General features: G+C 28.9%; 3 protein-coding genes across 10 annotated transcripts; all 3 read right to left on the bottom strand.

The window, feature by feature from the left end:
- Positions 1-520: 520 nt before the first annotated feature.
- Positions 521-4,570, bottom strand: LOC109800908 (RNA-binding (RRM/RBD/RNP motifs) family protein). Of its 4 annotated transcripts, none has more exons than XM_020361831.3 (9): positions 4,345-4,570; positions 4,179-4,262; positions 4,006-4,086; positions 3,239-3,378; positions 3,016-3,106; positions 2,853-2,919; positions 2,351-2,413; positions 2,180-2,270; positions 521-832 (listed from the first exon to the last, which is right to left on the bottom strand). In XM_020361831.3, exons 1-8 carry the CDS (start codon positions 4,404-4,406, stop codon positions 2,193-2,195), a joined length of 666 nt encoding a protein of 221 aa, XP_020217420.1. In that variant the 5' UTR covers positions 4,407-4,570; the 3' UTR covers positions 521-832; positions 2,180-2,192. The 4 variants fall into 4 exon arrangements, with proteins under 4 accessions (XP_020217420.1, XP_020217418.1, XP_020217419.1 ...); XM_020361829.3 differs by lacking the exon at positions 521-832 and adding an exon at positions 1,336-1,749; XM_020361830.3 differs by lacking the exon at positions 521-832 and adding an exon at positions 1,861-1,957.
- A 3,714-nt stretch (positions 4,571-8,284) lies between these two features.
- Positions 8,285-14,284, bottom strand: LOC114916045 (uncharacterized). Of its 4 annotated transcripts, none has more exons than XM_083062291.1 (11): positions 13,846-14,284; positions 13,490-13,598; positions 12,142-12,254; positions 11,857-12,062; positions 11,108-11,389; positions 10,967-11,025; positions 10,419-10,455; positions 10,263-10,334; positions 9,784-9,934; positions 9,393-9,524; positions 8,285-8,545 (listed from the first exon to the last, which is right to left on the bottom strand). In XM_083062291.1, the coding sequence occupies exons 2-11, from the start codon at positions 13,581-13,583 to the stop codon at positions 8,531-8,533; spliced, it is 1,161 nt and encodes a 386-aa protein (XP_082918417.1). In that variant the 5' UTR covers positions 13,584-13,598; positions 13,846-14,284; the 3' UTR covers positions 8,285-8,530. The 4 variants fall into 4 exon arrangements, with proteins under 4 accessions (XP_082918417.1, XP_029127789.1, XP_082918418.1 ...); XM_029271956.2 differs by having other exon boundaries at positions 8,285-8,690; positions 13,846-14,281; XM_083062292.1 differs by lacking the exons at positions 13,490-13,598; positions 13,846-14,284 and having other exon boundaries at positions 8,285-8,690; positions 11,857-12,058.
- Positions 14,285-15,347: 1,063 nt separating this feature from the next.
- LOC109800949 (uncharacterized) lies at positions 15,348-20,676 on the bottom strand. Of its 2 annotated transcripts, XM_020361885.3 has the most exons (7): positions 20,339-20,671; positions 19,084-19,183; positions 18,345-18,410; positions 17,550-17,664; positions 17,308-17,390; positions 16,395-16,456; positions 15,348-15,781 (listed from the first exon to the last, which is right to left on the bottom strand). In XM_020361885.3, exons 1-7 carry the CDS (start codon positions 20,596-20,598, stop codon positions 15,673-15,675), a joined length of 795 nt encoding a protein of 264 aa, XP_020217474.1. In that variant the 5' UTR covers positions 20,599-20,671; the 3' UTR covers positions 15,348-15,672. The 2 variants fall into 2 exon arrangements, with proteins under 2 accessions (XP_020217474.1, XP_082918420.1); XM_083062294.1 differs by lacking the exon at positions 19,084-19,183 and having other exon boundaries at positions 20,335-20,676.
- Between the last annotated feature and the right edge of the window lie 865 nt (positions 20,677-21,541).

Genomic DNA, 21,541 nt, shown 5'->3' with positions numbered 1-21,541 from the left:
TTAATATAATATAATATAAAAAAATATAAATATTAAAAATTTAAAATTAATATAAATGATTAAATTATATTTACAAGACAAGGATTAAAAATAATTTATTTTAATTTATAATTTTTAAATATGTATTTTACTAAAAATATTTAAAATTAAATTTTAAAAATAAAACAATTTTTTTTAATTCATTTGATTCAAACCTGTTTTGAAAGTTCGATATGATATTTAAAATCATAATATATAATAAAGTAAAATGCAAGTTTTAGACTTCTAAAATAATTATACTATTTTTTTTTCGTAAATTGTAAAAGTTAAATGAAATATTATGTAAACATTGGTTTAGAATTTTTTATGATTTATGTTGTGTTTTATAGAGATGAAAAATAATAGTGAAAAAAGAAGATAAGAGAAGTAAGTTGAGAAAAGAGTGAAAATAAGATTGTTTGAAAGGAAAAATAAAAGGAAGATAAATTTTTATATTTTAAATTATTTACTTTTAAAATATAAATTTTATATAGATATATATATTTATAATAGATTATATTTATATATATAATTAATAATGTATGTTGCAATTTAACGAGAAACAAAGTATCTTAAACATAATCGATTATGTTTACATGCATAATCCATTATGTAAATTGTAAATCGACGAGAAAAAGTGGAATGTACAGTGACTTTTATCAACTTTCTCACTTTTGTGCGGAAGTTTTTTTTTTTTTTTTTAATGAATTTCTTGGCTTTTCTTCTTGCCTTTTTGCTACCAAACAATGTTTGAACAGTGTCTTCTTTACGGATCTCTTGTCTTCCCTGCTACTTCTTCGCTCCCAAAAGCAACCTTAGACACATGAACGTGGCACCATTTCCTATATTAGTTCACTAGTTGACATTTTGTAAAGCACAAATTTCTATGCATATGGAGGAAAGGTGGTTTCTAAACGCAAACAATGAGGTCTTTGGCACTTTTAACAACCGGGAAAGGTACACAAACAAAAGGGAACTCAACCAACATACATTAAGGCCAACAATAAAGATGGAGAGAAGATGACATTTTCATGCTACTTGTTATCATCATGATGACGACTATTAATTAGACTCTTACTAGGATGTCTTGGACTTAGACCCATGTTTACATATAACTTTATTTTTAATAGAAAAACTCTTCTAGACTATACCCAAACAGACTTTAAAAGAAAAAGGAAAATACATTTATATCCAAAAGCAGTTTGAGGACGTTGCTGAGCTGGTTTGGATGGTGGAGATGTGAGTGGCAGTGTAGAGGGAAGAAAAGAGAAGAGGGGAGAACAAAACAGAATAGAGATAGAGCCGAGAATATAGAGACATCAAAGAACTGAGTAATGCATTTTTAATTATTATTATTATTAGTGTGTTCTTTTTATCCCTAAGAATTACAATAATAACAATAATTCAACCCTAAGACTATGTACATTTTATTCCATCTCCTACAACAAATATATTATTAGTATGTATAAAGTACAACACCTATGCTTTACTTATAGCAACTACCCAACGACTATAAAATCCTAATAGTAACTGACTAACTAACAAACATTCTTTATCCTATTTATATTTACATAACAGGACCTTTCAAATTGAAGGGTCAAACATACAGTACAAACGGGTGTAAGTGGAAGACCGAATTGTTGAAGTACTAAGTTTTTGGTACATATGCAATTGAAATGTTTGTTGCGGCACCCACTCAATGGCACAGGATCATCCTCAGTTAAGCTGTGACTGTGGAACCATTGCATCATTTATGCACAGAATAACCAGCACTAATCCAAATTGAAACCTTAATTGCTATAATTTAAATAATAAACATGTGATTTCAATACAAGGTGAAACTATAAGAAGGCGTGGCTTCATTAACAAAAAGCTAGCAAACAAATTGCAGGTGACTGGGAATCCGCTAGTGTTCTAGCATTGTTACCTGGACGGATAGCTGATATGCTACCAGTTAGTTACAATAATAATAAAATAAAATAAAATCTTTGTACAGTGTATGTACTGTAATCCACAATATAATTGGATGAAACTGTTCTCAAATTTCACTTGTCAAAATTTTCATTTACAGGCTAGGGGATTGAGCTTTAACACATACCCAAAATCGTATTAATCGATGTTTGGTTAATTTAAAGCAGAGCGGATGAGAACAAAAGTACACCTTAATTTACAGATTAAATTCTCCTCCTATTATCAACTCGTTGTTTCTTTGACACAGATCCAGCTTGTATATGCTCGCCGCTTGATCGAATCTAGATGAAAAGAAAAAATTGTTTCAGACTGCCACAAAAAAAAATGATCCTAAAACATATTATGCGGTGGGAGACATCACCTTATCAAGCTTATTCCGCACAAGATTCACTGTTTGATTCATGGAACGTGAAGCAAAATAATCCTGTTTATAGAACATGTTAGTATGAGGTGACACATGAAAAGCAAGTATCCTTTTTTCTTTGCATATAACATCCTAGTTATAGAAAAATAATCAAGTCCAACAACTCCGGAAACTATAATATCAAATCCACCGGTCAAGGCCCTAACAGATTGCAACAAAGTTAATAACTGTAAAAATAATTCCCATTTGATATATGAAGATAACTGAACATTTGAAAAATATAACTGCATAGGTGTCTTCCGATCAGTCCTCAGAGACAACTTAATATAGACAAGAAACTATAACTTCAGAATGCCCTAACAAAAATATTCTTGTAACATTAATTGCAAGGAAGGATTTCATTCATTCCCAACCCAAAAATTTCCTTCAATTCAAAGGGGAGAGAGTAAGAAGACCAGTGTAAGATTTTTAATATGCATATAACAAAGGAGCAACAAACCTCATTAGAGGAAACTGTTCTTATTGGAAAATTACCGCTGTGTGAACCTTCTTCAAAATGTACATCCCTACAGTGGGAAAAGAGAAACAATTAAAAATGTTGCCTTAACTTCAACAGTTCAACTGAAAGCTTGGAACCGCAGAACAGAGACAAAATAAATTACCTTGCATTAGGATCTAAATGTTCTGTGCGATTAATATTTGATGTAATCAAAGGCTTAGAACTTGAGGTTGTGGTACCTTTAGATCTTCCAGCTGATGTCATGGGGAACGCATAAGTTGATAAATATGTCATTACAAGTTACAACTATTCATATAACAAGCATTTATGTATTCTACGTAGCATGCACAAGTTTAAAATGCAACCACCAGCAGGCTTTAACTTACGGTTCAATCGCGCTAAAACCTCCCTTCTTCTTCCCTCTAATTTATCCACTGTGTCCGACAGGCTTTCGAATTGGGTAGCATACGAAATTTGCAATTTATTCCCGAAGAAAACAAATTCATCCAATTTTCTTTTGGCAAACCTGAAAATTGAAGACAGCATAACCTTCTCAAACACACCATAAAGAAATACTAGCATCATACTCTAGCATCCTTTCAAAACTCTCCTTATTATAGGGTAAATTTGCAGCAGTAACGTTACAGAGAATGAGGCCCAATTATGTAGTGTGTGTTTGGTTTGACGTTGAATTCTCCATAATAACATTGAAATACCAGTTAATTTGTTTTTGAGTAGATTCCACATGTTTGGTTCCACATCGAAGAATTAATTACAAGTCCAAAATTGATTGAACTCAGCAAATTTTACTATTATAAAAAAATTTGTATGGAGTTTTACTATTTTCTTTTTATGGACAAATGTTAGCAATTAGTATGTTATGTTAGTTGGAGGAATTCGAACCACACCACCTCATCACTCTAGGCCTTATGTCCCTCCCCCCAAACCACCGGACCTGAATTACATCCAAACACAAATTATATCACCTCAAAATCAATGTCATTTTAAATCCATTCTTTCAACGTTCATCCAAACACAAACTTAGTGTGGTCCACTTGAATTGTAAGTTTTGAAAGAGTGTGTCGCTATTGTTTCTCCTTAAACTTATAACATAACTAATTTATCCGCCAATTTTGGGAGAACAGAATGAAACCTGGCATTGCTGATAAGGCGGAATTTGATCCAAAAGACATCAGTGAATTGGTCGCAGTCCTCTGCATCCATTGGCTTACACCTGCAGAGAAGAATCAAATAAAATTGATGACCAGAATCCGAAAAAAAATTAAAAAATAAATATAGAATTGGCGAAGTGAGGAATGAAGTTACTCTTCGACTTCTCCATAGGATGAAAACAGTTTCAGCAAATCACTCCCACATCCCAATTCTGGAACGTTCCTCACAATCAAATATCTGCACCCTCCAAACAAAATGATTAAAAATATAGTTTTTTGGACTGAAAAAGAAAAATTGAAGTGAGGAAAGAAAGAAGGACCTTGATTCGTCACAGACAGTGTAGACCCGAACTGCAGGGGACTCGTCCTTGTAACGAGGCATCTTTTAATTGTCTGTTGAAAGGGCAAAGAAAAAAAGAGGTTTATAGGAATATGCAAATGGTAGAAAGTAGGGTTAGGTTAAGAATTTGGGAAATTAATTAGAATTAGAATACATTATAAGATGAATGCATGTAGAAATTGAAGGATCAAAGTTAATTAAGGAGGAGCCAAAGAGGAGAGAAGAGAGCGTAGGGTATATTTATAGAGTTAATTGTATGTGATTTACTTATTTAATTAAATAAATAAAAAAAGTACTATTAATAAATTTGAGTGATTGTCAATATAAAAAATTTTATATCAATAATATGTGATTAACTCATATTTATATTAAAAAACTCAAGAGACCAAAGGAATGGTTGTGTTTTATCGAGACAACGTGGATCAAATTAGTAAGTTTTGACTATCACATTTTAATTAAAAAAATTCTAAATAAAATTGTTATATTTAATTTTTATATATTATATAATTAATTATATTATTTTAAGGATCCAATTTTATTTTATTAATTAATACTTTAACTTGTGTAATACATGGAAAAATATTTTTTTTATTAAATTTATAATAAATAAATATTTTGAATATATAAATTATATTATAATTAAAATAATAAATAAATAAATATTTTTATATATAAGTTATATTTTAAATTTATTATAAGTAAATTATTTTGTTATATAAAACTCTTTTAATCATTCACAATTTTTTAAATATTATTAAAATGCAATGAAAAATAAAAATGGTAAATTAAAAAAAATGATTAAAAAAATTTAAAATAAACATAACCCTTAATAAAAATTCTAAAAAAATATCTCATTAAAAAAAAAAACTCCCTCAAATTTTTCTCTTTCCTAAATGTAAGATGACACTTCATCCAAACGTAATTTTCAACACTTGAAATATAAACATTGATTAACAATAAATAATAATCCATAATTTAGAGAGTTAAAAGATTTATCCATAACATATTATAACATTACTTCCTTATTATTTAGAAATTAAAATAAATAAAGTTAAATTTTGAAAGACAACTATTTACAAAAAAAATTAGGGTTTAGGATTTATTAAACACAACTTTGATTTTTAAATTTGAAAAAAAATACCTTAAAATGATAAATAGATAAGTCATGCTTTAAAACACAATTTTAACAATAAATTTGGCGTGTAATAAACGCAACTTATCCATTTCCCAACTTTTTTAAAAAATTACTCATTGTAGGAATTTTGAAACAAAATTGTACCATCAAAACAAAAACACCTTAAAACTACACTCTAAGATTTAAGATTCAAAAGAAGGTCAATTTTAAGGTGATCGCAATAAAAACCTAAATAGTTATGATACCTATAAAAAATAAATAATTGAAAAATAATAATACAACTTTAAAGTTACGTTATTTTATTTCATAGTTCTAATTTATAACATAATTTAATGGTATTGTAATTTTTTTACTTAATGTATAAAAATAATTTAAATTGATAATATATAAAAATTAAACTAAGATAAGGCAATAAACTCTAGTACACAACTAAGAAAAAAAATTGTAAATCATTCCTCAATTTTATATGACACAGTCTAAGCCTTTAGTAAATAGTTATAGAGTCTATTTTAGGACATGAGGGTCAATATGGTATTTTCAAGTTCAATTCTCATATTTAATTCTTGGTTTTTTATTATCAATTTTGAAACATGGTGTAGACTATGTTCATGAATAAAAAGAAAAAAAAATAAAACACAATCTTCAAAGTTTCTTAGTCATTGCATAAGTCATTTTAAAAAAATCATTGTATGCATGTCTAATCAATGTGAGATCTTAACGCACATTACTTAGTCTGACTAGACATCACAAGACTAAAGTTTGCAAGATTGGAAATTTATATATGATTAATTTTATAAGAATTTAAGAGACAAAATAAGAGTCTCTAATATATGAAAAATGATAAATTAATTTTTATTTTTTCTTTTTGTTATTCAATTTATACCTTATTATTACTTATCGAGATTTAAGTGCGTTTGTTTGCAAGTACATTATTTCTCCCCAAGAATCATATTTTTAGGAGTATTATTATTGAAATATTATTTTTGGAATATTTTAAAATGTGTTTGGTGGCATTTTAACATTCTTAGAAATATTTTAACATTTTAAATTAATTAAATTAAAAAAATGTGTTGAAAAAGTTTGTTAAAACATAACTATCCACATTTTTATGGAAACACAACTTTCCTATCCTCCACTATGAGAATTAAAGTGAAGAGAATCATATTATAACTACTTTATCAAAAATAAATTATACTCAAAAATATTTTTTTAAAATTCTAAATAAATATGGAAATATGACATTCCCAACTCAGTGAATTTTCAAGAATAAGTCTTTAATATGTGAAACACATTCTCAAACATTAATATTGCTATTTAATTTTTAAATTATGAATCAGAATGCTATGTGTCACGTTAATAACGACATGGTTTATGTGTCTCTCTATGTTTATAAACAATATATGACATGTTACTAGATATCAAAATGATAATAAAATAAGTTTTATCACTCAAATATAATAAGGTGATATTCCTTAAGTAGTTAAATAATTTTAACCACTAAATTATTATGTTCATTCACTTAATAATTTACAAATTTTATTTATATACGCTTGAATATAAATCTTACACAATATTTAATGAATCTCAATAGCACACACATGATAACTTGTATTAAAAAAAATCATTTTGAACTTATAAAATAATCAAATTATGAATGTGGTAATAAGATTTTCATGTTAGTTTAGTATACTAATGATCTTTAACAATAGTATATTACTAAAAAGTATATATAAAAATATATATATATATATATATATATATATATATTTAAAGAAGAAAGAATTTGATTTGATTTTTATTTTTCTTCTATTTTTATTAATAATTATCAATATTTTACTTTGTTTTATTTTATGAACCATAATTTTTGAATTGAGAAAGAAATGATAAGATATTTGTTTGTTTTTTTAATTTCTTAAAAATACGATGATATATATTAGTACATAGAAAGAATAAAAAAAATTATAATATTTGAGAGTATAGTCGATAATTAATTAGTTTTCATACTTATTAATATTTTGTGATTTCGATCTATTCTAATACTTATTATTAAATAATAAAATATATTATTTTAAATTAGATTGACAATATGAAACTATTCTAATATTCATTTTCACAATTTCATTCAAGGAAGAATAATAAAAACACATATACTTGATTATTAAGTCTTTTTATTTTTTACTATAAATCTTTTAAAAAAGATTAATAGTTGGTTGTATAAGATGGTGCCTAGTCTTAATGTAAAACTTCTAATTAAAAGAAAATAATAGGCTTTTTTTTTTTTACAAGTGAGTTAATATTGAACATCAATCAAGTAATTAATAATTATGAAATTAGTCTTTTTTCTTTTGTACATTCATGTTTTTATTTTTTTATCTTTAATAAGGAGTTGCATGAACTTTATTATATTATTCTATTATATATATATATATGTATAATTTTGACTTACAAATAAATAATAAAGATAATAATCATTAAGTTCTTTTATTCCAACGCCCCCTATCCCCCAATTTTTTATTTTTATTTTTTAAATTTCATACTCAACTTAGTTTTTCTTATAAATTGTAAACTGTTTGTGTAAAAAAAAAAAATATCTTTCTACCATGCTAGGCAAAAGTTAAAAACACTTTTCCGGTTTCACCCTAGTCCTACTTTTCTAATTTTTTTTTCTTCGTAGAAATTCTTAACTTCATTCGTATATTACCTTCATTTTCACTAATAAGTCAATCCTTTGGAAGAAAAAAAAACTTGATTACTTTAACCTCATTTGCGGTTGCTATGATTAGTGTGATTAATCTCTTAAACTGGTCTCAATTATCATTATTATTTCCTAAATTCCTATTACAAAATGGGGTTGGTTACACAGGAGAATCTGAAGGATGATAACTGTGGTGATCTTGACAAGCCTTGATTGTCCATAACACAATTAAAAACATCATCATCACTGCAAGAAACACCAAACCTATCCATGCCATCCGAGCAGATTTCTTCAAAGGCTTGCAGTGTTTCTCCAGGACTTGAGAGAATGCATCTTTCACCAACCTGCATCCTATCAAGTGATCCATCCAAGGAATCATATTCAGTAGGCTCTGAATTGGCATTGCATAAGACTCAATTAACCTATATTCACTACCAACTAATAAATCTTCACTGCTACATTTTTCATCATCAAAACAAGTATAAGGCTCCAATACCTATAAAGCAAGATTAGGGAAGAGATAGTGTTAGTAAACATAGATTGTAAGTAAAATACTTGTATTGCAAGATTATGGAAGAGATAAGCTGTGTTTAGTAAAACAAAATATAAGCTAGCTGAAGCTCATAAGAAACTAGGAGTTAAAAGATAAAACACTTTTAAGTTATCTCTTTGAATTTGAATTGAGAGTGTTTGGTAAAATTAGCTAATAAATCTAGAATCACAGAAAAAGACACATTGAGTTATTTGAGACAATTTTTTTTTTTAATAAACTACAAGTATTTTTTATTAGAGTCAACTCTAACTAATCGAGTCAGATAAAATCATTATAGACAACAAAATTTTGTTTCCGAGTATTTGACACATAAATTAAATGGAAATTAAAATCAAATATCACCACTTTCCCTCCAGTTGGAGTGTATAAATAGGCATCTAGCCTCTAAAAAACCAGGTAAAAAATCTTCTAACAACCTGATCATTAGAATTAATGAGAATAAAAGTGAAAAAGTTTATAGCTTACAAGCTAACTTATTTTCATAAGCTAGTTGGAGTGACCTATGAAAATAAGTTTGAAATTACTGAAACAAGTCTTCATATCAAACAAGTTTATTTTGGTCAATCTAGCTTTAAAATTTTTCTGATTTCTTGATAAACACATTCATAGTGTTGGTAATTACTAATTCCCTTATTTGTATCATACCTTTGGGATATCTCCTACTTGAAAAGAATTAGGTGGGCAATGCTCTGTCTGATATAAATATTCAGGTGGTCCTGTGAAAGGATTGCACAGGGTAACATTATCTGGAATCAAATTCGCCAAGTTTGCATTCACCTAGAGATTAATCAAAGAATAATAACATTATGTCCATTTCAGATAATAATATGAAATATGAAAATTGAACTCCTTTAGTTCTCGCAAATATTGAACTCAAGTTTTGGCTGAATCCATTGATTCATAAAGCATATATAACTTATTAGTCTTCTATGACATATTAGCTCAATCTACTATGCTGAATTTAAACACCAACACAATATGAATAATATAGAAGAAAAAAAACACTAATTAGTGTTTGAGACTATGCAATGGCTACCTCATTGACAAGGATGGAGAACCGTGCACCAATTTCATGTAGAATTGATTTTGCTGAGCGCAACTCATTACAAGGGAGGATGAAGGTTAGACTGTTGTTATAGGGATTTTCTTCGAAGTTGCAAAGAACTGTGCACGTATCACTAGAAAAACTGCAGAAGAATAAGATGGGTTATTTTGATGTTTAGATAAATTTCTTTATAAACAATTATATGTAATAAAAATTATTTTCATTTAACTTATGCGATTTTATAGAAATTAGAAAAATCAACTTATGCCATTTATAGAAATTATTTTCATTTAACTTCTCTATAACTTGTGCATAAGTTGATTTATCATCTAATTTTCTTCTCTTATAAGTACTCATGAAGAAGTTTATCTGGTCTAATTTCACTATGCTAAACATTTTATAACAGGAAAATTGATATCTCAGAATAAACAAACAGAAAAATCAGTAAATTAGAAAGAAACTGGTTATACTTTGCCAAGAAGAAATACAATCCAAAGATTAGCCAGCACAACGCCGTCATCAACCAGCACAGTATAACAAGCCTGAGAAAAGAAGAGTGAAAAAAATAACAAAAAATTCATGGATGAAAATATTAGTTCCAAGCAAGTACAATTTAGTTTACCTACAGGTAAAATGGCTTCCAATACATCTTTACTCCAAAAACTGTTCAACAGAAAATTCCAACATATTATGAGAATCATGCCTATTTCATGTTGAGGCTTTCCTTCAATCATGAACATAAAATCTAAACAGGATATGAGATTTGAAATTAATTGTCACATGTAATTGTAGAAATAGTTCTGACCATAAGTTTACCATAATTGTTAATGTTACCATATCATCTGAAATATTGGTTGTTTTGACACTCGTTAGTTCGGTTTTGTCCTTAAAAATGCACATCGATGGATTAAGGTGAGAAGGTGTTTATAAATGACTTCTGGCCTCGACTGGTAAGTAATCCAAGACTTTTAACTTTTAAGTGTATAGTGCCAATTGAGACAAAAGGGCAAAAATGATATTTTGAAAAACAAAACCGTGATAATCCAATGAGGATCAAACATACAATATAATACCTCAAATGCGATGATCATAACAATGATGCTAGCATACTTATGATCGAAATAGAAATCATAGTCATTATATGTTACCACCATGGTTAACCAGTTAGACATACCTGACAAAAATGGTACTGCAACTAAATTCAAGCTTACGATCACAATAGGAAATAATAACCTGAAGTTAAAAGCATTAAATCATTTCAATGTAATGAGGTATATATTCACTTCAAAATGAAAATGAGAGTGAAAATTCTTACATTACTTTGAAAGCCTTGTTAACAGTGCGCCTATTTTTGGTAGTTATGTTTACGATTTTGTCAACAACATTATCTAATTTCTTAGCCGTAGAGTTAAGTTTTGTAGAAATGTCTTCACTAATACCGGATCCCACCAACGCTTTTTGGATTTGTCCTAATGCTGTTGTTGCATTGTGTATGATTTCTGACGCGTCAGCTGCTATCTTGATTATAACCTTAACTGAAGTCCTTGATTCAGAATAGAATTTTGCACTCCCAATGTAAACTATCACACTAGCAACCCTGTTAAAAACAATAATTATAAATACACCAGAATTTGAAAGCAAGTACCATTTCAAAATGATTCTCTAAGTATCTAAAGTGTTATCAAATTCTCAAGTTGACCATCGACATGACATAATGTGACACATTAACGATTACTATGTTATGTGAGTAGTCAATTGAAACAATTAATTAACAAAGAAGATGGCAAAATATATAATTTTAAAAAATGAGTGACAAAATTTTAAAAAATACGTTAAATGGGTGACAAACTAAAGTGCAATTAAACCTAAATCTTATTAGATATATGCATGTTAAACTCTTATTTATATCTTTGAAGACCAGTTTCTAAAGATTAAACAGTTTGTGCCTTTCTATTTTGTTATGTACACACCCACCATGCATATTTTGCAACCATATAGAGAACCAATACAGTATATACTATCATGACATGACTAATATGTATGCGAAAAGGTTTGATGACTTACATAATTAATATGATGAGTGACATAATCAGAGGAATTGGCGAAAAATGACAACTCTTGCAAATACAAGGAAGACATTTCTTGGTGTTTCTTCCTCCATCTTTTTGGCAACAAAATTTGTTTATTACAAAAAGTAATCCACACACAATTCCTAACAAAAGCCAAAGCCCCCCAATTGCATATCCAAATATTCCTGTGAAGAATACTGACTACAAATTAAAAAGAAAACGGATTTTAGGAATTATTAGACTGATACAATATTAATAAGGAAGAGGTAGAAAGACTTACAGTCCAATAGTGCACATTGGTGATGTCAAATCCTCCTCTGTATTTTTTTAAATTATCAAATGGATCAACTCTAACAGTATTGTCCTTCATTTTAATGGGTTTTGACACATTATCTGTTTAAAATAATGTGCTCCTGTCAGGTCATTTAAAAGCTAGGATACACAGGAAATATGAAAACATATTGGATAACTAGTGATTTTTATTTTTTTAAGTAGTGCAATTTGTGTTGAATTTTACCAAAAGTGTTGTATGTTTTAAATTATGATTTTAACTGTGTAAAATTTTTTACATCCTCAATGAATTGCAAATCAACTTTAGTATGTATTTTTAAGGTAATTATTATTAAAGTGAACAAATTTACTGTATTTAGGAAAGATTATAAAGATGGTTGTAATAAAGATTAAACCTAAGTCCTCATATTTCTAACTATCTCAACTCCTTCCTACTCAATCACTAGGCTAACCTTAGTGGTTACTGTATGTTTAATTTGTGATTAAATATTTGTGTAAGTGTATATACTATTTTCTCTTAAATTATTTACTATGTCAAGTAACTTGTGTAGGTGAGACTTATGCATTAAAAAAAATGTGAAACTCTTATTTGATATGCACGACTTTGATCTTTATTATTAATTATAATATTCTGGAATCGTACTTGTGAAATATGGTTGCAAAAAAAAATTTTTTGATAAGTCATATTTATCGGATATGACTCATTTTTATATGCTCCGTATTTTCCAAATACAACGTGCTCAAACTTGGTAAATAATTAAAAATAAGTTACACTATTTTGATAAAATTAAATATGACGCGCCATTTTCGGAAAGAAAAAAAAAAACACTTCCAACCATCAAATCAAAAATATTAAAGGCAATGCATCCTCTAGATTTTATTTAAGCGAAAAATGTTTATCAATATCAAGTATGGGTTTTGGTAAACTTAAGAAAGTAAATTTCTTTATTGTAAATCAATCATTTCTTCCTCTAAGAATAAATATTTCTTGAGAAATCATGTTAGTGTTAAGGGATTTAACTCAATTTTACTTAAACCTATGACTTGTCAGTCATAGGTTAGATATTTTATGACTATTGTCAAAGGAAATATTTACAAATACAAAACTTCTATTCTCACTTTTCATTTTTTTCCCCTTAAATCTATGATTGTGTTAGTTTGTCAAGCATGACATGCATATATTGTTTGTCCATATTTTTTGCAGAAAAAAAAAAGGTGGTCTTGTGCATTGTTCATGGTTTTGCAATCTTAATTTTGCCAATTGCAAAAAAAAAAAAAAAAGAGAGAAGAAAACAGGAACAAGTAGAGACTTTTAACGAAAGCATTGTATATATTACTTGCTACTACTTGTGCTGCAGTTTTGGAGAGAATTAATGTCATGATCACAATAATAGATGCTAGGCCACGGGTGGTGCCTTTGGGGTTTGCCATCTTTAAGACTTTAACCTGCAAAACCAAACAACAAAGGTAGCATGCATGCATGGTCGATATTAGAGACTAAAATAATTTAATGCATTTTGCATGCAAGTATATATAAACTAAGATTTGTCAACACATATGCTTCATGTGTATAACGTACGTATGTAATTTGCAAAAATTTTTGCATGGTGTAATGTTTGAGACAATGTTAAAATTTGTAGATGTGCTCAAATTAAAATACATATATGCACGCAATGTTTTGAAATGACTTTACCTTATAAACTAGTAGATGAAAAAGGATATCTGGAAAACTTTCTTAGGACCTCCAAGAAGCTATACTCTTTAGGATTAATTTCTCAAGCAAAGGGATGAACAAAATCCTTTATATATATGTGTGAAAATTGACACATAACTTTCTATCTTATTTCTTGCCATAGAATAAACTTCTGATAAGCCCTCATCACCTTCTCATGTTTTAACTCTTTAATCAGAAAACCCATTGGAACTCGGGCTATTCACAATTCTTGGAGAACAAATTTTTAGCCAAATCCAACTACAATTGAAACTACTTTAGATTTTTGTCATCCTCGATCAAAACGCAAAAAACAAATTCGAAAACCACAACGGCATATTTGCATATATGAGGTCTAGAAAGAAAACTAATGTCCAATTGTGAGCACAAACCATTATCAGTTTGTGTTGCTTGAAATGCAAGGTAATAGAAGTTTTACCCAAAAAAAATGGCATTGTTTTACACCATTAATTTGTTTACCAAATTATAAAATCCCAAATAAAGAAATTTCCTCAAGTCTAATAATACCAACTTGTTCCATTTTATTTAAGAAAAAATCGTGTTCAGCACTCTCTTAATTAATTGCTTTCACCTATGACGGATGGTTCCACACTTTTCAAATTTTAAATGTAATACAAGAGACTATTTACAAAAGGAGTAAATTATAAAAATCAACTAAAATTCAATTGAAAGCAAATAGTTTATATGTTAAAAAAATAAAGTTTAAGATCAATTATAATAAAATTAAAGTTTATAAATTTATTTGTCAACAGAAAAAGGTTTTGACACCAACTAAGATAAAATTAAAGTTTAAGATATTTATTTATAAAATAAGAATAATTTAAGGAGTTTAAGTCCTCTTTTCTCAAAAAGTAATAATTATTTCCTAAAATTTAGTTCTTTCTGCACACAGTTGTTTAATTTTATCAATTTTGTATAACTTTTCTACTTGATATTCTAAAAAAAATAATTCTCACATGAGAAGATCTCTCCTCATAAAGAGAGAGAGAGAGAGAGAAACAGTACTTATATATTATACTAATTTTTATTGAAATAAAAAGGGAAATTCTAACCATTAATTATTTATAGCAGCCTTTTTGCATGTAATGGAAGGAAATCCATTTGAAAGTAGAGATAGAAAGTTCATTTGACCGGAGCTTATAACCTAGTCTACATTATGCTTAGGTCAGATCAAACTTCTTAAAAAATTGGTCATGCTAAAGCTTTTATAAAGCTTATTTTAAATAACCTCTAGGCCACTTAAAATGTTCTAGATCATTTAAAAAGCCTATTAAGATTAACAAACGGATCTGTTTAAATAAAGATAAATATTTATTATTATTATATTAAATTCTTTTGTAATGTATTGAAATCATACATTTAGTTATCTTCTTAAATATTAAGCAAATAAGACAATATAAATAAGACATTCACTGCAGGAAAACCACAAGAGCCCAAAAAAAATCTAAATACAGATAAAGTGGTGAGCAGAAACAAGGAAACAATGTCTACCATTTATATAAAATATGGAGAACAAAATTTACAAATTACTAAGTTCTACTTATTGTTATCAGCTCCTAAATTCAACCCCAAAATAATGAGCACTGGTTCCTATACTCCAATTAAGTTAAGAACTTAACAAGAGAACAAGAGCAGGAAAACCAGCATGTTAAAAAAGATGAAGGCTAATTCAGCTGGATGGGGTAGACTTATTCCATTCTTTCTTCTTTAATGCTTTGCTGGGTCAATTTGACTGTAAGCAGCATAAATATGGAAGAGGCAAGCCCAAGATGAACGAGCAAAACATCGTTATTGCATCTGGTGATTTGTTGTTGGAAGTATAGAGTTGAATATCGTTTCATTGATCTTAAAAGGAAGAGGCGGCATTTGCTCCATTACCTCTGGCATGTTATTCATGCTGCCAAAAAAAATACGAGAAAATGTCAAATTGCAAAAAAAAAATATATATATATATATATATAATAATAATTAACAAACACAAATGCGAAAGAGCAGTTAGGGTGTGTTTGTGTTGTAGTTATGTTGGAGGTAATTGAAAAGCAACACTACACTCGCTTTAATTTTTTTTGCATTGAAAAGTGGAAAAAGCCTGCTTAACTGACGTTGAACAGTTTTCCAAATACATACTTAACCATTTAAAAATAGAAAGTATCAAACAAAAAAATAAAACTTTTCAAGTACAAAATCTATTATATGCCGTGCTTTTCATAAAAATTTTCCTTTTTTCTTAAAATCATAGCATTTGTTAGCAAGACTCGTTAACAAATTCAATAAACACAAAACATCACCAGACATGATAAAGGTTTGGAAAACAAGAGCACTCAATTTAATTCAGTTATTAGTTTAAGGTAAAATAATAAAAAGCAATGTTATGTTTCACCCTAGTTTTCTTATTGATTCCTTACTTGCAGTCATTCACAAACCACAATGTAAAAAGAAAAAGAAATAGATCACTTGGACATCTGTGCGAGTAATATTTTTAAACAACCAAAAAACAACTTTTAACTTACTTGTTCAAAATTTTGATTATGTTGTCTCTCGTTTGGCTGAAAAGATTGATGTTATCCTGAAACTGGAAACAAGAGAACAGAAAAAGTTAAAGGTCAGCATCACGGCCACCAAGAATGGCTTAACCGCTTAAGAATGCAAATAATATAGATATATGAACCATAAAACCAGTTTTAGAAACTAAACTACATCACATATACCAGAGAGACATTATAAAATATCCCAGCTGTAGTCATTTCTTCAGTTTTTCAACATCTTAAGATACAATGATGCCAGGTTATTGACTAAATTTGCACATGATACCAAACAACAAAAGCATAAAGGGGAAAAAATTCAATGAGTATATATATAAGCATTCATACATTCCAGAGGATGATTTCCGGTGTTAAATAGAATGCTTAAACTTTCCCCTTTATTCCATTAATTCACAAAGATCAATAAACCCATAGGTGAATTATCTCAACATAAGTTTATAAATATCAAATTCAGCTGACGTTCACTTAATCACTTTGTTACTTTAAGATATATTATGATTGATCAGATCTCTATAAGCATAGTTGTACAAGCCTTCAACAATCAACTGGTCAAACCAAAATCTCTGAAGAATCTAACATATGAGTGTTTTCTACCTAGATATTAAAAAAATGAAAGTGAAGATAAAAAAACTGGGACAATTTTTCAACTCAAAGATCATGTAATCCATTTAATAAGAATGTTACTATTTACCATAATGAAAAAGGACATGAATGGAAATTGAGGAAAAATGGAAAGAGAGATAAATTGGAGCAGAAAAATCTACTTGATGCATATATAACTAACAAGGTTGATTTAGAAATTGTGTTTTAGCCTCTTTTAGATCAAGAAATTATTTTTGTGTGCTTCAGGTTAAATCAGTTAAAAATGGAAAGAACTCACCTGAAGAGCAGCAAGATTGCTTGAGATTTTATTCAAGGCCTGTGCATTTTGCTCTAAGAGCTCACCTGTGGGGCCTCCAATAACTATAAAAGGCACAACGCAAAGTCCAAAGCAGACACTTCAACTTCAATATCAACAGGGGACATGCAAATACATGATATGTCCAAAGGAAAGAAAAGGGCCTGCAAGAGATAAATCATATATGCAAACATCAAATATTTAATGTTATGAAAGGAACCAACCTTTGTGAGAGATGCCATCATCATTGTCCATCATGATCATTGCAAGAGCATACAGGGAAACATCAGGTTGAGCAGTAAAGTGAGATGACCTTGCTGCAGGACTGGAAACCTTTTCCTGGGGGAAAAAAATCCAGTATTGAATAAATGCAAATATATGCTACTTGGCTTTTGCTTCCTTTTTCATAATTTTTTCTTGGTATTTCTTTTAAGCCAACATTGTTAGATTGTTCCTTATTTAACAAGTAAAAATGAGAGAAATGACATGCTAGCTTTTTCCTGGTTAAAACACTTAAAACATATATGATGCTTGGTCTATTTCAAAAGCCAAAGACAGCATAGTGTAACTCCATGGAGAAAGAACAAAACTCATAGTAATAATCCCTCAACCTAAATAGGAAAAGACCATACAACACTAGAAGGAGATGATATCATAATGTGCAGACAGTATAGATGTTTGATGTAACCGAAAATAACATAGTCAGGGAGCTAACCCTTAAACAATATTACAATATAATCCTTAGCATATAAAGGCTCACCATTTGCTTTCAGATTTGTTACCAGTTTAAAGTAGTTATTCATGTGGGGGGATGTTATATCTTTCCCTCGAGTAACTATGAGGTTAAATGCAAAAACAAGCAAGAAAAAGAAACAGAGAGACTGTAGCATGAACAGGACAATGAAAAATGTTAAAAACACATCTCCATTGTTATGCACAACAGCACAAGAATGAAATACGAAACACCCATTTTCAGTTAATACATTAATAATATGATATCAAATAAATGAAACCAATACCTTTTTATCTTTAATTTTCTTTGGAAAATTATGATCATCCTTCCTTCTCTTGCCATTTTCTTTTTTCTGTAGAGAATGCAAAACAGACACATCATCATTCAGAGAAAATAACCACTTAAAAAAAATTTGGGGCTTCTTTGAAACTTTATAAAGTATATATTTATTCAATATCTGTAGTAGACTATTGGATCTTTATGCTGATTAAATTGTAAATTAAACTCCTGCAGGTGCATATCAACAGCTTTGAGCTCAAACAAAGCCCCCAAAAGGAAAGCAAATAATGTTAGCTCAAGTTAAGAGGGCAGAAAGGGGCAGGCAAAGGTACGTTTTTGTAGAAATGGCACTAATGAGCTAACGTGCCAGCTCTGCCTCTAAGCAACTGTCTTCATTTTAATCAGAGTATGAAAAAGCTAAGCGTAAAGCAATCTCATAGCACAAAAATAATAGAAACCATTTTATTTTCTTTTTCATTAAGAGGGAGAGGGATGCAAAAGCTATGCAAGTGTCCAGCACCATTCTAGTGGTGGAACCTTCAATTATCCTTTTCTTTCAGGAAGGTAAGATGATTATTTTTAACCTTAAGACAAGAATAAAGATAAACAAAAAACAAATTGCACCAAGTATCTTCTCCAATACAACAAATTTTACTAAGAATCTTATCTGAGCTGAAGAACAGGTTACGGCATTTATAATGGCATAAATGACTTAAGACAACACAACAAACAGGTATGTAGCTTACATGCATCCACCTGACTCTCAGTGCTACATCCCGAACTGTCTTGTTTTTAAGATTTAGTGCTATCTTTGCATAGCGGGTGAGATTAGTTTCAGACGCAAACCTACAAGTAAAAAAGAAATGGACTTTTACTTAAAACAAAGACTAGCTATAGAACTTATCAAACACACTTTACTAGACAAGGAAAAGGTGTTAAAAAGCAAACAACATATGAATTCATTGGATAGGCACAAAATGCAATTCAAAATTGTGCTTACACATCAAATTAAATACAATACATATATTGAAAATATTTTATTTCAAACTGCAATAACCAACCCGCAACAAGATAAGACCAATTAATAACATCAATAAAAATAAAGGCTGATACACTTATTGTCTCTCATCTTATTTTTAGATTTCACTTTAGTCCTCTAAGTTTTTCAAAGTAAACTGACAAACGCTCATCTATGTGGCATCTCTGGTGTCACTGTCACCAAGTTAAACTGATCGAAAGACCAACTTAGTTTATCATAGACACTTTACGAGACTAAAATAAAACCTTTTAAATTGATGAATTAAAGTTCTATTTGGTCCCTAAATTTTTTGCAATAATGTGGCAAACACTCATCTGATGTGGCATCTCCGGTGTCCCTATCACTAAGTTGATCAAGTTAAACGGATCAAAATACGAACTATGTTTACCAGAGACACTTTAAGAGACTAAAATAAAACTTTTTTAAATTCAAGAGACGAAATAGAAATTCACTCTGGTCTCCTGAATTTTTTGCACTAACATGGCAAACGCTCATCTGATGTGACATCTCAAGTGTCACCATCATCGAGTTGACTAAGTTAAACCGATCAAAAGACCAACTTGGTTTATCAGAGACACCTAAGAGACTCAAGTGAAACTTTATAAACCAAAGAGACCAAATGAAAACAAAACATCGGATGATGAACCAACAGTGTATTTTAGCCTATACTAAATGAAAAAGGAAAAAACGGTGACACCAGAAAATATAGATGCAATTAAACACAATTTATCAGATGAGTATTGTAAACTCTTTGATACTAAGTTGGATTCCTATGAATTTTATAAATAAATAAATAAAAAAGTGCACAGAGAGAGTTCCCTTTGTCTTTGTGAAAGAAAAGCTTAACCCAGAACTGTTGTCCAAAGATTGAACAGGTAGCGCTTAACTAAACCTAGCGAGAAATGAAAAAAAGCATAGAGATAGAGAAATATTGTGAAAAAGAAGAAATAGTGCATACATACAGAGAGAGTCCTTGTTGAAGAATAGTCTGTTCGTGGGGAGTCCAATCGAGGGAGATGCCGGGGTTGTGCTTCATGGCGAGGGCGGTGGCGGTGGCGGTGGCGGTGGTTGTCTGCTCTTGCTCTTGCTCTTGCTCTTGCTGATTCCCCATTGAAATTGATGCCTCTTTTTCTTTGCAAAGATTCCAAAGCTTAATATTTTCACGAATTGCCCAATTCCACTCTGAATTGACCCTTGCCTCCCGCCAATTACCGCGTAACATCAAATCGTATTCAAAAATGAAACAAATTTCAAAAAACTCTGACTCACAGCTACCGCGGTCACAAATTCTTTTTACATTACATCATATTTATTACCACTTTCTCTTTATCTCTAAGCTTTATACACTTTGTATTTATTCATATTTATCAATTCACTTTTAAAAATAATTATCAATAAAAATATATCTAATGCAAATTGTTGAAGACCAATATCACGATTTTAATTCATCTTTATATATATATATATATTATAAATATTTTTAAGAACTATTCTTTTATTAAAAAATATTTTTTATTTTTTTTTTAATTTAATTATATATTTATAAATTAAATTTTAATATTTTAAAATAAAATATTAATAATTTAATACCACAATATGAATTATTTATTTTAAATTAAAATATAATTTCTATGTTTAAATAACATATATTTACATTTGTTATTTATTTATATATATAATTGTATTGTAAATTTTAGTTATATGTAATAAATATTTAATTTGTGAAATACAAAGATTGTGATATTAGTTTTTTATAATTTTTTATTTAATTACCTTTTTCTAATCATGTGCAAAGATACAATTTTAAGATATAAGATAAAGAAAATAAAAGAAATAGATTTTTTCATTCTTATTAATTAAGACTTAAAGATTAAATCTAATTTATCTTGTATTTTGTATATTTTTTCATATAGATTTATAATCTATATGCAATTCAATTAAAAATCAAATATATTAATAATTTTTTTTTCGTCTCTAAAGTATTCATCGCTGATAGTAGTGACTAATCTCCTTACTACATTTGAGCGTGAATTAACCCTTATCGCTGAATCACACGCTTGAAATTTTAAATACATTAATAATTAATCCGAACTTTACATAAAGTTGAATTTTATTAAAATCTAAATTTATAAGTACAAAATAAAGTTTCAAAATCAATACATGGA

Source organism: Cajanus cajan, chromosome 8, assembly GCF_000230855.2.
Source record: "Cajanus cajan strain Asha chromosome 8, NIPB_CcT2T_4, whole genome shotgun sequence".
Lineage (NCBI taxonomy): Eukaryota > Viridiplantae > Streptophyta > Magnoliopsida > Fabales > Fabaceae > Cajanus > Cajanus cajan.
Note: the sequence above shows the minus strand (reverse complement) of the source record. Positions and strands in the feature narration are given on the sequence as shown.

What these genes read in the sequence shown, in the direction of transcription:
- LOC109800949 (XM_020361885.3), bottom strand. Translation starts at nt 20,598, where the DNA reads ATGTTACGCGGTAATTGGCGGGAGGCAAGGGTCAATTCAGAGTGGAAT. An exon ending in CTTCAACAAGGACTCTCTCT is followed by an intron (nt 19,184 to 20,338) that starts GTATGTATGCAC and finishes TTTTACTTGTAG; the next exon opens with GTTTGCGTCTGAAACTAATC. An exon ending in AGAAAATTAAAGATAAAAAG is followed by an intron (nt 17,665 to 18,344) that starts GTATTGGTTTCA and finishes TTTTTCCCCCAG; the next exon opens with GAAAAGGTTTCCAGTCCTGC.
- LOC114916045 (XM_029271956.2), bottom strand. Translation starts at nt 13,583, where the DNA reads ATGGCAAACCCCAAAGGCACCACCCGTGGCCTAGCATCTATTATTGTG. An exon ending in AACAAGGCTTTCAAAGTAAT is followed by an intron (nt 11,026 to 11,107) that starts GTAAGAATTTTC and finishes TTTTAACTTCAG; the next exon opens with GTTATTATTTCCTATTGTGA. An exon ending in TCTCCATCCTTGTCAATGAG is followed by an intron (nt 9,525 to 9,783) that starts GTAGCCATTGCA and finishes ATTAATCTCTAG; the next exon opens with GTGAATGCAAACTTGGCGAA.
- LOC109800908 (XM_020361831.3), bottom strand. Translation starts at nt 4,406, where the DNA reads ATGCCTCGTTACAAGGACGAGTCCCCTGCAGTTCGGGTCTACACTGTC. An exon ending in GGTTTTAGCGCGATTGAACC is followed by an intron (nt 3,107 to 3,238) that starts GTAAGTTAAAGC and finishes CCATGACATCAG; the next exon opens with CTGGAAGATCTAAAGGTACC. An exon ending in CATTTAGATCCTAATGCAAG is followed by an intron (nt 2,920 to 3,015) that starts GTAATTTATTTT and finishes TTCCCACTGTAG; the next exon opens with GGATGTACATTTTGAAGAAG.